This window comes from Balaenoptera ricei, chromosome X, assembly GCF_028023285.1.
Source record: "Balaenoptera ricei isolate mBalRic1 chromosome X, mBalRic1.hap2, whole genome shotgun sequence".
Lineage (NCBI taxonomy): Eukaryota > Metazoa > Chordata > Mammalia > Artiodactyla > Balaenopteridae > Balaenoptera > Balaenoptera ricei.
The window spans coordinates 106295402-106310936 of record NC_082660.1 but is presented as its reverse complement, the minus strand read 5'-3'; the positions used below and the strand labels follow the sequence as shown (position 1 = coordinate 106310936).

At 41.6% G+C, this 15535-nt stretch overlaps 1 protein-coding gene across 3 annotated transcripts in view; it reads right to left on the bottom strand.

Annotated features, from left to right (window-relative positions):
- DOCK11 (dedicator of cytokinesis 11) overlaps positions 1-15535 on the bottom strand; it is a 196636-nt gene that overhangs the window by 102138 nt on the left and 78963 nt on the right. For all 3 annotated transcript variants that reach the window (XM_059909928.1, XM_059909929.1, XM_059909930.1), the window contains exons 19-22: positions 14852-14944; positions 12695-12818; positions 1241-1362; positions 539-625 (exon numbers count right to left, since the gene is read on the bottom strand). In XM_059909928.1, the coding sequence (XP_059765911.1) occupies positions 539-625; positions 1241-1362; positions 12695-12818; positions 14852-14944 (426 nt within the window). The remainder of the gene's footprint in view (positions 1-538; positions 626-1240; positions 1363-12694; positions 12819-14851; positions 14945-15535) is intronic.

Below are 15535 nucleotides of genomic sequence, written 5' to 3'. Positions count from 1 at the left end.
GACTTCACCTTCTCCACCCGTGATTTTTCAAACTGTGCTTGAGGCGTCTCACAGATATTTGATCCTAATTTCATGGATGTCGAGGCTAAGAGCAAACTGTAGTAGCCAGCCATGATCCACTGACTGCAAATTTCTGTGTTCAACTCTAGTCTAACCATGAGAAAAATGTCAGACAAATCCCAACAGAGGGGCATCCTACAAAATACCAGTAGTCCTGAAAACTGACAAGGTGACCAAAAACAAGGAAAGTCTCGGAACTTGTCACCGCCAAGAAGAGCCTAAGGAGACATGACAACTAAATGTAACACGCTATACTGGATAGAATCCTGAAACAGAAAAAGGGCATTAATAGGTAAAAGGATTTGGTAATTTGAGAAGAATTTTTAAATTTGAGCTATTATTAAGAATGATGTTATTACTAATGAGAAAGTCTTTCAGGCCACAACTTCTCTAAGGCTGTAGAATCGAATATAGTCTGTGTTAATCCAGAAATACACTCAAGTATTAAAATTGACAAAATTCAGGTGATGCAACTTACTTGAGTATAAATGGTAGACTCCAAGTGACTTTTAATCTTCAACAAAGGCTTTGCACCATCTACCCACTTAATATCCACATTAGACTGCTGTGAAGAGAAAATACACACATGAGTTTCTGTACCATAGCAATGGATAGATGAGCAACATATAACACCTTTATGCATTTCAACATTTTCTTTCAGAAACAAATGTGTTAGTTTCGCACATAGGGAATTATTGGAGAAAATAACCTGCCTTTAGAATAAATGTATCCTAAACCATTTTGAATTTCCAATCCTTTGCAGGCTGATACTTTTCCAAATGACAATAAAAATTACTAAAGAAATGAATTCTTTTCATGATGCACAAAATCGAAGTCCCATTTTAAAAATCGTTATTAGAATCAACAGACATGAGGTTACTTTGTCAAACTATTATACAAGCTTCTCAACACTCATTTTCTATACTTATCTTTGTCGTGGACCAGCACCAGCCCTCAAACCACACCCTGAGTAGCTATCAACCAGACCAAACTATCGACTATGCCAACGGTATTCTACTTTTTAAACATTTCATCATATATGTATAACTGAATCACTTTGCTGGACAGCAGAAATTAACACAACGCTGTAAATCAACTATACTTCAATACAGTTTTTTAAAAAGAGGGGAAAAAAACCATTTCATCATGATTACTTCAACAAATACAGATATTTTCCTACCCTTCTTGATTCGGCATCATTCAGATTCAAGTAGCCTGGGGGAAGATTAGCGGAAACTGGCAGCTGCTGCTCAAATGTGATGATTCTACCATCCTTTAGCAAAGGTACCCAGGCAAAGCCAACTGCCAAGACAATAAACAACCATGAGAAATGAAATCGCAAATGCAGTTAGCTACACCAGTGTCTGGTCACCGGGGAGCAGGGCAGGTCTGTATGTGGGAGTCCAGGTGTTGGGCATCCGAGTACTGGGGAAGGAACAATGAGTTTGGATTGCTTCCTAATCCTAGCCTGACCACTAACAGGTTATTCATGCTACCTCCTTGACTAAAATGATGGGAACAACAACACACAGCTCTTCTATCAAACAGAGTGATTGAGAGACCAAAGTGAGCTAATATACCAAAACACTTAAAAACTTTTAAAGTACATCAATTTCATTATTTTGACACACTGGGGGAGAATTTTTGGTAGACTTATTTTTTAAACGATTCAGATGTCTCTCGTCCATCCTTACAGAGTCTCATATCTGAGACAACAATCACCATTGTTGCTTCCAGCAACCCTAGGGTAAGCAAGGGACTGCAGAAAATTAAGGTCACAAGTCAAGGTTACATTCCATATTTATACAAGGCAGTATTTATCTGGGCAGTTTTCCTGATTACAGAAGGAAGAGGGGTAGTGGGAGAATGCAGCCAGGGCACAGTGCTTACAACTGCAACCCACTGAGAGATTTTCCTCCCAGTCTCTACATTTCTTAACAGTTCTACCCCAAAGAGCCTCTTGGCTTCCTATTAGAAAACTCATCATGTTCTAGCTAAAAAAGCCAGAGCCATCTGTGTTGCTCAAGTCAAGCAATGTCAGTATTTCCATTATAGAGATTACTCTGGGCTTCAAGTGTTTATAACTCAGCTGTAAAAAAGCTTGCTCTGGACTGAGTTCTGGCATATGAGAGAGGGTGTTGGCTGGAGAGTACTTTTGAAAGCCGTTGCTTTCTGATGCTTTGAAATACTTTGCGTAAGTGCGTGTGTGTGTGTGTCTGTGTGTGCACGCGTGCATGTGTTTACACTGTGAGCACTTAAGTCAACACAAATCTGGTTAGAATGTTTTCATTCACGTGTTTAATTTGGCAAATGCTTTAATTCTTAAAGAGACTAATATGTTGCTTTCTCTAAGCAGACTGAATGGCTTTCTCAGATGCTGAAACATGCCTGAAGGGCATCTTACTAGTACAACTTCAGAAATGCTCTACCCGGAGATCTCCTTTTAGAAAAAGCAGAGGAAAGTAACACGAGCAGAAAAACCATGCAAAAGGACTCTGTCAAAGTAGTTAAACTGAAAATTAGACAAATGACAAAAGGTTTCCAGTCCAGAAAGTAGGAAAAGGAAAATATATTTCTTCTTCTTAGGCAACGTTTTTTTTTTCCTTATAGAAATTCTTACTGAGATATAATTCAGATGCCATACAATTCATCTACTGAATATTTAAAGTATACAATTCAATGGTTCTTAGTATATTCACAGAGCTGTGCATCTATTGCCACTATCTAATTCCAGAACTTTTTCATCACTCCAAAAAGGAACTCCATATACCCTTAGAAGTCACACCCTATTTGCCCTTCTTCCAGTCCCGGCCAACCACTGATCTCCTTTCTGTCTCTATGGAATTGCTTGGGCAACATTTTGCACTGTGAATCAATCAGAGCATGGCCAAGGGTATCTTGCAGTCAAAACTCATCTAGCACACTTGGACGCTATCAAGGTACAATGTCAAGCACAAGCCATCTAGCTCAAAGATGTGAAGCCACTTAAAGGATGGACAGTTAAAAGTGATGAGTGGTGGGGAGGGAGGGATAAATTAGGAGTTTAGGATTAACAGATACATACTACTCTATATAAAATAGATAAACAACTAGGACCTACTGTATAGCACAGGGAACTATATTCAATATCTTATAATAACCTATAATGGAAAAGAATCTGAAAAAGAATATATATATATATATATATATATATATATATATATATATATAGGTGTATATACTGAATCACTTTGCTGTACACCTGAAACATTGTAAATCAACTATACTTCAAAAAAAATTTTAATATTTTTTTTAAAAGTGATGAGTGGCACATAGAACAACCATCTCACACTCCACTAAGCATCTTGCCCTATCTGTCTAGGATTTGGATAAGGAAATAGTCATTTGTTGCTCAGGAGGTGCACTGTCACAGGTTCTCATCATTCTGCCAGATTTCTTCTCAACCTGCAAGGTCCCTACCCTGAATGAACTGCAATTTCTATGGGGATCTAGAAGAGGACCACCCTATCCACAAAGGGAACTTCCTAATATTCAGTCCTGCTGTGTGCCGGGCATCACTCAGATGTCTCACTAGCACCTCAAACTCAACATCAGTCAAAACCTACCATCCCTACCCACAATTCTGCTACCTGGCAATACCTTCTTTCCAGTTTCGAAACTTCAGTGCTAACTTTGAATTATCTCTCTAGTAGCCAATCACTTGCCAGGTGCAGTATATTCCTCTGCAATTCTCTTTTCCTCCATCCCCCCCGTTACAGCCATAGTGCGGCCCCCTTTCTCTCCTGAACTTCAGAAATAGCCCCCTAACTGGTGTTTCCTCCTTCCTTCCTTCTTCCTGCTCCAACTCACCTCACCCATTATATTGCTGCCTGATTAGATTTCCTGCAAAACAGCTCTTACTGGTGTTTACAACCCTCCAGTATTTCCTTATCGGTAACAGAATAAAATCAAACCCACAACCTGGCATTCAGGGCTTTCCACCATCTGACGCTTCCTTTCCAAGCTGGCATCCTATTATTCCCTCTCCAGTACCCTGTGCTTTGATCCTATTGAATTACTTGTGGTTCCCTGTCCAGACCCCTCAATACTCTGCCTCTGTACCAGCTGTTCCTTCATCCTGAAATCCTCTACCATCCTGCCATCACTGCATTATCAAATTCTACCCTGCCCTTTAAGGCCTCACCCAAACACCATCTCCTCCTGGAAGCCTTACCTAATTCCCAGCCACTTGTCCCTCCACCAGCTGAAGTAATAACTCACTCTTCTCTGACATCACACAGTGCCATTTTCTTGGTAACTACTACTTTCTATCTTGTGTTATAAATGTCTACATAGGTCTCATTTCCCCTACTAGATCATGTGTTCACTGAAGATGAGATCTATGTTTGGTTCTCCACTGTATTCTCCATAGTACCTCCTATAATATCTTGTACATAATACATATGCAGACATATGTGCTGAGTGAATGAACAAATGAACAAATTTAAGATTGGTCCAGGGACTTCTATGGTGGTGCAAAGGTTAAGAATCCGCCTGCCAGTGCAGGGGACACGGGTTCGCTCTCTGGTACAGGAAGATCCCACATGCCGCGGAGCAACTAAGCCCGTGTGCCACAACTACTGAGCCTGGGCTCTAGAGCCCGTGAGCCACAACTACTGAAGCCCACGCGCCTAGAGCCAGTGCTCCACAACCAGAGAGGCCACTGCAATGAGAAGTCCGTGCACCGCAACAAAGAGTAGCCCCCGCTCGCTGCAACTAGAGAAAGCCCGCGCGCAGCAACGAAGACCCAATGCAGCCAAAAATAAATAAATAGAGAGGAGCTTCAAGATGGCGGAAGAGTAAGACGTGCAGATCACCTTCCTCCCCACAAATACATCAGAAATACATCTACGTGTGGAACTGCTCCTATAGAACACCCACTGAACGCTGGCAGAAGAGCTCAGACCTCCCAAAAGGCAAGAAACTCCCCATGTACTTGGGTAGGGCAAAAGAAAAAAGAAAAAACAGACAAAAGAATAGGGACGGGACCTGCACCAGTGGGAGGGAGCTGTGAAGGAGGAAAGGTTTCCACACACTAGGAAGCCCCTTCGTGGGCGGAGACTGCGGGTGGCAGAGGGGGGAAGCTTCGGAGCCACGGAGGAGAGCGCAGCCACAGGGGTGCGGAGGGCAAAGCGGAGAGATTCCCGCACAGAGGCTCAGCGCCGAGCAGCACTCGCCAGCCCGACAGGCTTGTCTGCTCACCCGCCGGGGCGGGCGGGGGCTGGGAGCTGAGGCTCGGGCTTCGGAGGTCGGGTCCCAGGGAGAGGACTGGGGTTGGCGGCGTGAACACAGCCTGAAGGGGTTAGTGCACCACAGCTGGCCGGGAGGGAGTCCGGGGAAAAAGTCAGGAGCTGCCGAAGAGGCAAGAGACTTTTTCTTGCCTCTTTGTTTCCTGCTGCGCAAGGAGACAGGATTAAGAGCGCCACTTAAAGGAGCTCCAGAGATGGGCACGAGCCGCGGCTATCAGCACGGACCCCCAAGACGGGCATGAGACGCTAAGGCTGCTGTGGCCGCCACCAAGAAGCCTGTGTGCAAGCACAGGTCACACTCCACACCTGCCCTCCCGGGAGCCTGTGCAGCCCGCCACTGCCAGGGTCCCGTGATCCAGGGACAACTTCCCAGGGAAAACACACGGCGCGCCTCAGGCTGCTGCAACGTCACGCTGGCCTCTGCCGCTGCAGGCTCGTCCCACATCCGTGCCCCTCCCTCCCCCCGGCCTGAGTGAGCCAGAGACCCCGAAGCAGCTGCGCCTTTAACCCCGTCCTGTCTGAGCGGGAACAGCCACCCTCGGGCGACCTACATGCAGAGGCGGATCCAAATCCAAAGCTGAACACCGGGAGCTGTGCAAACAAAGAAGAGAAAGGGAAATTTCTCCCAGCAGCCTCAGAAGCAGCAGATTAAAGCTCCACAGTCAACTTGACGCACCCTGCATCTGTGGAATACCTGAATAGACAACGAATCATCCCAAATTGAGGAGGTGGACTTTGGGAGGAAAGATATATATATATTTTTCCCCTTTTTCTCTTTTTGTGAGTGTGTATGTGTATGCCTCTGTGTGTGATTCTGTCTGTAGAGCTTTGCTTTTACCATTTGTCCTAGGGTTCTGTCTGTCCGTTTTTTTTGTTTTTTTGGTTTTTTTAGTAGAGTTTTTATTGCTTGCTATCATTGGTGGATTTGTTTTTTGGTTTGGTTACTCCCTTCTTTCTTTCTTTTTTTATTACTTTTTAAAATTTTTTTAATAATTATCTTTTATTTAATAACTTTTATTTTATCTTCTGCTTGCTTTCTTTCTTTTTTTTCTCCCTTTTATTCTGAGCTGTGTGGAGGACAGCCTCTTGGTGCTCCAGCCAGGCGTCAGGGCTGTGCCTCTGAGGTGGGAGAGCCAACTTCAGGACACTGGTCCACAAGAGACCTCCCAGCTCCACGTAATACCAAACGGCGAAAATCTCCCAGAGATCTCCATCTCAACGCGAAGACCCAGCTCCACTCAACGACCAGCAAGCTACAGTACAGGACACCCTATGCCAAACAACTAGAAAGAAAGGAACACAACCCCATCCATTAGCACAGAGGCTGCCTAAAATCGTAATAAGGCCACAGACACCCCAAAACACACCACCAGACGTGGATGTGCCCACCAGAAAGACAAGATCCAGCCTCATCCACCAGAACACAGGCACTAGTCCCCTCGACCAGGAAGCCTACACAACCCACTGAACCAACCTTAGCCACTGGGGACAGACACCAAAAACAACGGGAACTATGAACCTGCAGCCTGCGAAAAGGAGACCCCCAAACACAGTAAGTTAAGCAAACTGAGAAGACAGAAAAACACACAACAGATGAAGAAGCAAGGTAAAGACCCACCAGACCTAACAAATGAAGAGGAAATAGGCAGTCTACCTGAAAAAGAATTCAGAATACTGATAGTAAAGATGATGCAAAATCTTGGAAATAGAAGGGAGAAAATACAAGGAACTTTTAACAAGGACCTACAAGAACTAAAGAGCAAACAAACAGTGATGAACAATACAATAAATGAAATTAAAAATTCTCTAGAAGGGATCAATAACAGAATAACTGAGGCAGAAGAATGGATAAGTGACCTGGAAGATAAAATAGTGGAAATAATTACTGCAGAGCAGAATAAAGAGGAAAAAAATGAAAAGAATTGAGGACAGTCTCAAAGGCCTCTGGGACAACATTAAACCCACCAACATTTGAATTATAGGGGTCCCAGAAGAAGAAGAGAAAAAGAAAGTGACTGACAAAATATTTGAAGAGATTATAGTTGAAAACTTCCCTAATATGGGAAAGGAAATAGTTAATCAAGTCCAGGAAGCACAGAGAGTCCCATACAGGATAAATCCAAGTAGAAACACGCCAAGACACATATTAATCAAACTATCAAAAATTAAATATAAAGAATATATTAAAAGCAGCAAGGGAAAAACAACAAATAACACACAAGGGAATCCCCATAAGGTTAACAGCTGCTCTTTCAGCAGAAACTCTACAAGCCAGAAGGGAGTGGCAGGACATATTTAAAGTGATGAAAGAGAAAAACCTACAACCAAGATTACTCTACCCACCAAGGATCTCATTCAGATTTGACAGAGAAATTAAAACCTTTACAGACAAGCAAAAGCTAAGAGAATTCAGCACCACCAAACCAGCTCTACAACAAATGCTAAAGGAACTTCTCTAGGCAAGAAACACAAGAGAAGGAAAACACCTACAATAACAAACCCAAAACATTTAAGAAAATGGGAATGGGAACATACATATCGATAATTACCTTGAATGTAAATGGATTAAATGCTCCCACCAAAAGACACAGGCTGGCTGAATGGATACAAAAACAAGACCCGTATACATGCTGTCTACAAGAGACCCACTTCAGACCTAGGGACACATAGAGACTGAAAGTGAGGGGATGGAAAAAGATATTCCATGCAAATGGAAATCAAAAGAAAGCTGGAGTAGCAATTCTCATATCAGAAAAAAATAGACTTTACAACAAAGACTATTACAAGAGGCAAAGAAGGACACTACATAATGATCAAGGGATCACTCCAAGAAGAAGATATAATAATTGTAAATATTTATGCACCCAACATAGGAGCACCTCGATACATGAGGCAAATACTAACAGCCATAAAAGGGGAAATCGACAGTAACACAATCATAGTAGGGGACTTTAACACCTCACTTTCACCAATGGACAGATCATCCAAAATGAAAATAAATAAGGAAACACAAGCTTTAAATGATACATTAAATAAGACGGACTTAATTGATATTTATAGGACATTCCACCCAAACACAACAGAATACACATTCCTCTCAAGTGCTCATGGAACATTCTCCAAGATAGATCATATCTTGGGTCACAAATCAAGCCTTGGTAAATTTAAGAAAATTGAAATCGTATCAAGTATCTTTTCCGACCACAACGCTCTGAGACTAGATATCAATTACAGGAAAAAAACCGTAAAAAATACAAACACAGGGAGGCTAAACAATACACTACTTAATAACTAAGAGATCACTGAAGAAATCAAAGCGGAAATCAGAAAAACCTAGAAACAAATGACAATGAAAACACGACAACCCAAAACCTATGGGATGCAGCAAAAGCAGTTCTAAGAGGGAAGTTTTATAGCAATACAATCTTACCTTAAGAAACAAGAAACATCTCAAACAACCTAACCTTAGACCTAAAACAATTAGAGAAAGAAGAACAAAAAAACCCCAAAGTTAGCAGAAGGAAAGAAATCATAAAGATCAGATCAGAAATAAATGAAACAGAAATGAAGGAAACGATAGCAAAGCTCAATAAAAATAAAAGCTGGTTCTTTGAGAAGATAAACAAAATTGATAAACCACTAGCCAGACTCATCAAGAAAAAAAGGGAGAAGACTCAAATCAATAGAATTAGAAATGAAAGTGGAGAAGTAACAACTGACACTGCAGAAATACAAAGGATCATGAGAGATTACTACAAGCAACTATATGCCAATAAAATGGACAACATGGAAGAAATGGACAAATTCTTAGAAATGCACAACCTGCCGAGACTGAACCAGGAAGAAATAGAAAATATGAACAGACCAATCACAAGCACTGAAATTCAAACTGTGATTAAAAATCTTCCAGCAAACAAAAGCCCAGGACCAGATGGCTTCACAGGCGAATTCTATCAAACATTTAGAGAAGAGCTAACACCTATCCTTCTCAAACTCTTCCAAAATATAGCAGAGGGAGGAACACTCCCAAACTCATTCTACGAGGCCACCATCACCCTGATACCAAAACCAGACAAAGATGTCACAAAGAAAGAAAACTACAGGCCAATATCAATGATGAACACAGATGCAAAAATCCTCAACAGAGTATTAGCAAACAGAATCCGACAGCACATTAAAAGGATCATACACCATGATCAAGTGGGGTTTATCCCAGGAATGCAAGGATTCTTCAATATACGCAAATCAATCAATGTGATACACCATATTAACAAGTTGAAGGAGAAAAACCATATGATCATCTCAATAGATGCAGAGAAAGCTTTCGACAAAATTCAACACCCATTTATGATAAAAACCCTCCAGAAAGTAGGCATAGAGGGAACTTACCTCAACATAATAAAGGCCATATATGACAAACCCACAGCCAACATCATCCTCAGTGGTGAAAAACTGAAACCATTTCCACTAAGATCAGGAACAAGACAAGGTTGCCCACTCTCACCACTATTATTCAACATAGTTTTGGAAGTTTCAGCCACAGCAATCAGAGAAGAAAAAGAAATAAAAGGAATCCAAATTGGAAAAGAAGAAGTAAAGCTGTCACTGTTTGCAGATGACATGATACTATACATAGAGAATCCTAAAGATGCTACCAGAAAACTACTAGAGCTAATCAATGAATTTGGTAAAGTAGCAGGATACAAAATTAATGCACAGAAATCTCTTGCATTCCTATACACTAACGATGAAAAATCTGAAAATGAAATTAAGAAAACACTCCCATTTACCACTGCAACAAAAAGAATAAAATATCTAGGAATAAACCTACCTAAGGAGACAAAAGACCTGTATGCAGAAAACTATAAGACACTGATGAAAGAAATTAAAGATGATACAAACAGATGGAGAGATATACCATGTTCTTGTATTGGAAGAATCAACATTGTGAAAATGACTCTACTACCCAAAGCAATCTACAGATTCAATGCAATCCCTATCAAACTACCACTGGCATTTTTCACAGAACTACAACAAAAAATTTCACAATTTGTATGGAAACACAAAAGACCCCGAATAGCCAAAGCAATCTTGAGAACGAAAAACGGAGTGGAGGAATCAGGCTCCCGGACTTCAGACTATACTACAAAGCTACAGTAATCAAGACAGTATGGTACTGGCACAAAAGCAGAAATATAGATCAATGAAACAGGATAGAAAGCCCAGAGATAAACCCACGCACATATGGTCACCTTATCTTTGATAAAGGAGGCAAGCATATACAGTGGAGAAAAGACAGCCTCTTCAATAAGTGGTGCTGGGAAAACTGGATAGCTACATGTAAAAGAACGAAATTAGAACACTCCCTAACACCATACACAAATATAAACTCAAAATGGATTAAAGACGTAAATGTAAGGCCAGACACTATCAAACTCTTAGAGGAAAACATAGGCAGAACACTCTATGACCTAAATCACAGCAAGATCCTTTTTGACCCACCTCCTAGAGAAATGGAAATAAAAACAAAAATAAACAAATGGGACCTAATGAAACTTAAAAGCTTTTGCACAGCAAAGGAAACCATAAACAAGAAGAAAAGACAACCCTCAGAATGGGAGAAAATATTTGCAAATAAAGCAACTGACAAAGGATTAATCTCCAAAATTTACAAGCAGCTCATGCAGCTCAATATCAAAAAAACAAACAACCCAATCCAAAAATGGGCAGAAGACTTAAATAGACATTTCTCCAAAGAAGATATACAGATTGCCAACAAACACATGAAAGAATGCTCAATATCATTAATCATTAGAGAAATGCAAATCAAAACTACAATGAGGTATTATCTCACACCAGTCAGAATGCCCATCATCAAAAAACCTGCAAACAATAAATCCTGGAGAGGGTGTGGAGAAAAGGGAACCCTCTTGCACTGTTGGTGGGAATGTAAATTGATATAGCTACTATGGAGAACAGTATGGAGGTTCCTTAAAAAACTAAAAATAGAACTACCATATAACCCAGCAATCCCACTACTGGGCATATACCCTGAGAAAACCATAATTCAAAAAGAATCATGTACCACAATGTTCATTGCAGCTCTATTTATAATAGCCAGGACATGTAAGCAACCTAAGTGTCCGTCAACAGATGAATGGATAAAGAAGGTGTGGCATATATATACAATGGAATATTACACAGCCATAAAAAGAAACGAAATTGTGTTATTTGTAGTGAGGTGGATGGACCTAGAGTCTGTCATACAGAGTGAAGTAAGTCAGAAAGAGAAAAACAAATGCCGTATGCTAACACATATATATGGAATCTAAGGAAAAAAAAAAAAGGTCATGAAGAACCTAGGGGCAAGATGGGAATAAAGACACAGACCTACTAGAGAATGGACTTGAAGATACGGGGAGGGGGAACTGTAAGCTGTGACAAAGTGAGAGAGTGGCATGGACATATATACACTACCAAATGTAAAACAGATAGCTAGTGGGAAGCAGCCGCATAGCACAGGGAGATCAGCTCGGTGCTTTGTGACCACCTAGAGGGGTGGGATAGGGAGGGTGGGAGGCAGGGAGACGCAAGAGGGAAGAGATATGGGAACATATGTGTATGTATAACTGATTCACTTTGTTATAAAGCAGAAACTAACACACCATTGTAAAGCAATTATACTCCAGTAAAGATGTTAAAAAAATAAAAAATACATAAATTAATTACATTAAATAAAGATTGGTCCAGGCTAGCTTGGATCTGAATCCCAGGGCGTGCTGATATTGATAAAGTGGGTGTGGCACGGGCCATGTTCTTAGGGCCTTCTATATTCTCCTAAGGATGCTTCCCATTGGCTTATCTAAAGCCTTGCTGAACGAGACCATGACTGGAGCTTTACTACCAAAGCTTATTCAAGTTTGTTAGACCTGTCCTCCTCTCACTAGAACCCCAATCTCCCTCAGGTTCAAAAACGCCCATGGCTCTGGGCTCACGTCCCTCTTCTCAGTGAGCAGAACTGGAAAATTCTCGTTGCTGGGCTATTCTATGTGAAAGAAATAACAAAAACACTGCATCACAATATGGGTTTCTCTCTGAGAGGGGCAATATTACTTTACGTTGCCTATGGTAGTCTAAGTACACTGGCAAGCATTTGGACATGACGTTGGGTAGAAGTAATGATAAAACGAACATATAATTCATCTTTCACCAATGAACTTTTAACTCAGAAATGTACTTTTTGGTGAGGGGAAGTGGTCTGTACCTCGATGAAAAGAGGTTATATATAGCCAAGATGACTCAATTTCAAATAGGTCTAGAGAGAGACATTTAAAGAGCACACGTACCTGGAGTTTCAACTGTATCCTGCTTTTTGGTTGTTCCCTTTGTGTTAATTTCACAACTTACATGATAAAAAGTGAAAAGCAAATGATGTTTTTGATGCAGGTGAATGGGAAGCTCAATTTTAATCTGAAATGAAAGCAAAATTACACATAGCGTTTTGTTTTGTTTTCATTGTCAAGCTGGACTGTCAGACCTTTAGCTCTGTTTCATCATACTTTTCCAGTGACATACTTTTCTAAATCACAGGCCAAGTGGTCAAATAATAGATATGATTTAAATATACTCCAAATGCTTTTCTGGTCAGTTTCACAGTTTGACAACAATATTCTCTTGGGTTGTGAGGGCTGATTTATTACTTTTGCTGGAGAGTCCAGTGGATTCTCCTGGATTCAACTTTGCAGCAGGATTTTCTGAAACACTGGATCAAAACCACATCCTTACAGCCCAGGGGTACTCTGTAACTCAGTGTGAGTCAGTGAATGCAATCCGTCTACAATGTGCATTGAATTTGAAAGGCTGCTTTTTTCGAAATCACTGCCCTCCTCTGCATGAAGAAAAAATTAAGCCTTTACAAATAAACATGCAAAAAGTCATTGTGTTATTATGGGATCCACAAATTACAGTTTATACAAATTTCTTTAGAAGAAAAACACAACCTTACTCTTGAATAAATAAAAAGTATCATCCTGACACACGAATTTAATACTAAAAATTAATACTTTAATACAAGCATTGCAAGTACTTTTCCAGTCAGAACCCAACTGCCTGTTTGTAATGCCTCCTGGGAAGTATATGGGAGACAGATTACAGATTTAATTGATTTAACACACATACTTGGACACATACAGGAACACATGCAAACATACACACACGCTCACACTCACTTTCCTGGTTAATATATAGTGAATGCTTGAAAAGTCCATTTCTGACTCCCTAAACATAATGTGGACTACTTACTACATGAACAAGTTTTCTCTACTGACTGACATTGGTTATAGAGAGGGATGTATTAAACAGCTTGGTGATGGGACATCTGGCCTAATTATCATTCACACAAGGCATCGTTTTGGTGTTATAACTAATTTCTGTTGTAGGTATATTTCACCACAGAATATGCCTATTCACAGCATCCAGACCATCTGGGTATCTAATGCTCTGCTGCACATCAATATGGACATACTCCCTCCCTGGGTGGCCAAAATGCAAAGTCCCACTACCCTCCTCTCCATCCCCGGAGAAAGTAGGGGCACTGGACTGAGAAGGAATGAGTGAGCCTCGGGCTGGGGTTTAAGGCCTCCATACAACAGCAGCTGGGCCTGGGGAAATCAGGACAGCACGGGGGATGGTTTCAGACCAAGCCAGGGATGGAGACGTGGAGCCTGAGAAGCAGAAACAGCAGAGCTTCTGGCCTGGGATGCACATCCGGGTTCCATGGAGACATACAGCCATCAAAAGCAGTCTGCGGATTTGGATAAGCTGGCTACACACAGACGAGAAGAGGCTGTGACAGAGACACTAAGAGAGACACTGGAAAGGACACAGAGACATAGAGATAGAGAAGTGGGAAGAAGGAAGGAGAGGCAGGGACAGAGTCAGAAAGGCAGACTGAGGAAGGGCGCTCGGAGGCCGGGAGACCGCGCCAGCCCCCTCTGTCTACATTGCGCTGCGGCATTTAGTGCAGCCAACAGGATTCTGGGGACCCAGCCATGCCGCTGTGTCTCTCGGAGCATTTCACTTACAGGGAGGCTGCACCCTCCCACGCAGAACCACAGGAAGAAAGAGCTAAAAGCGCCTTCAGAAAATCCCTTCTAAATTTCTTATTTTAAAGCTTTGGAAATGGAGACTCAGAAAGGGGAAGTGACTTGCTCAAGGTCACGGAGCCAGTTGTTGTCAAGGTAAGGGCTAGAATCCCCATTCCAGTGTGGTGTCTGTTTCCTACATTATCTCACGCCAGAGCCCCTTCAACTTGTGGGCCAATCTTCCACTGTCACCAAAGGGCACCAAGCAGGCAGTGGCCCCTCGTTCTGATGTGACATTTTCTATTTTCATGGGACAAAACATTCAGGGAGTGAAAATGCAGACACAATATTGGAAATGATTCAAAGAGAAAAAGAAGAGCCACCACTGCGTTTTGTAAACATCAAAATAACGCGTTTTACCTCATCATAGAACTCTGGATTTTGGTTGTGATGCGAGACAACAGCATAAGCGTTTGTGGTAAAAACAGGCCCCGCAGGTTTTCCATAAATACACTGCAAAAGAAGGAAACAGAGTCACCGCTCTCAATGCCACTCTTTAAACATGATGCTAGGGAACCACATACAGTTAGAGGCATCTGTGAGCCCAGGGTCACGGCCAAGCCCACCGGGCTCTCACCATGAACCTGTAAATTCCAAATCATTTACAGTCACTCCAGACACCACCCCAGACATCGCCTTACTTGGCTGCATGGATGCTTCTGAATTTCCGGCTATCTGAGAAATATAATTCCAACCTAGCTGACAGTAAGAGGCTGAACACTTCTAATCATTCGGAAGGGAAACACTCTCCAACCAGGCCTGGAAAGCTTACTTCTCTCGTGCTATTTGCACTTCTTAATATGAGAAGCTCCCCCTAAGTCGGTCAGCAACATTTGCTGAATGCTCGCTGTGCGGTGGGTAAGGCGAGGAGTTAACAAAACAGAACCAACAGCAGATCCATTCCTAGCCTCGAGGGATTAGAAATTGAATGTCCATTAAGCTACAGACTAGCTTACTGTTCTCTCACTTTATGAGCCACAGTTTAAGAGTCACCGGCTTGCTGTTACACCAATAAAATTAATGGAAGGCTTTCTATGGTTCCAT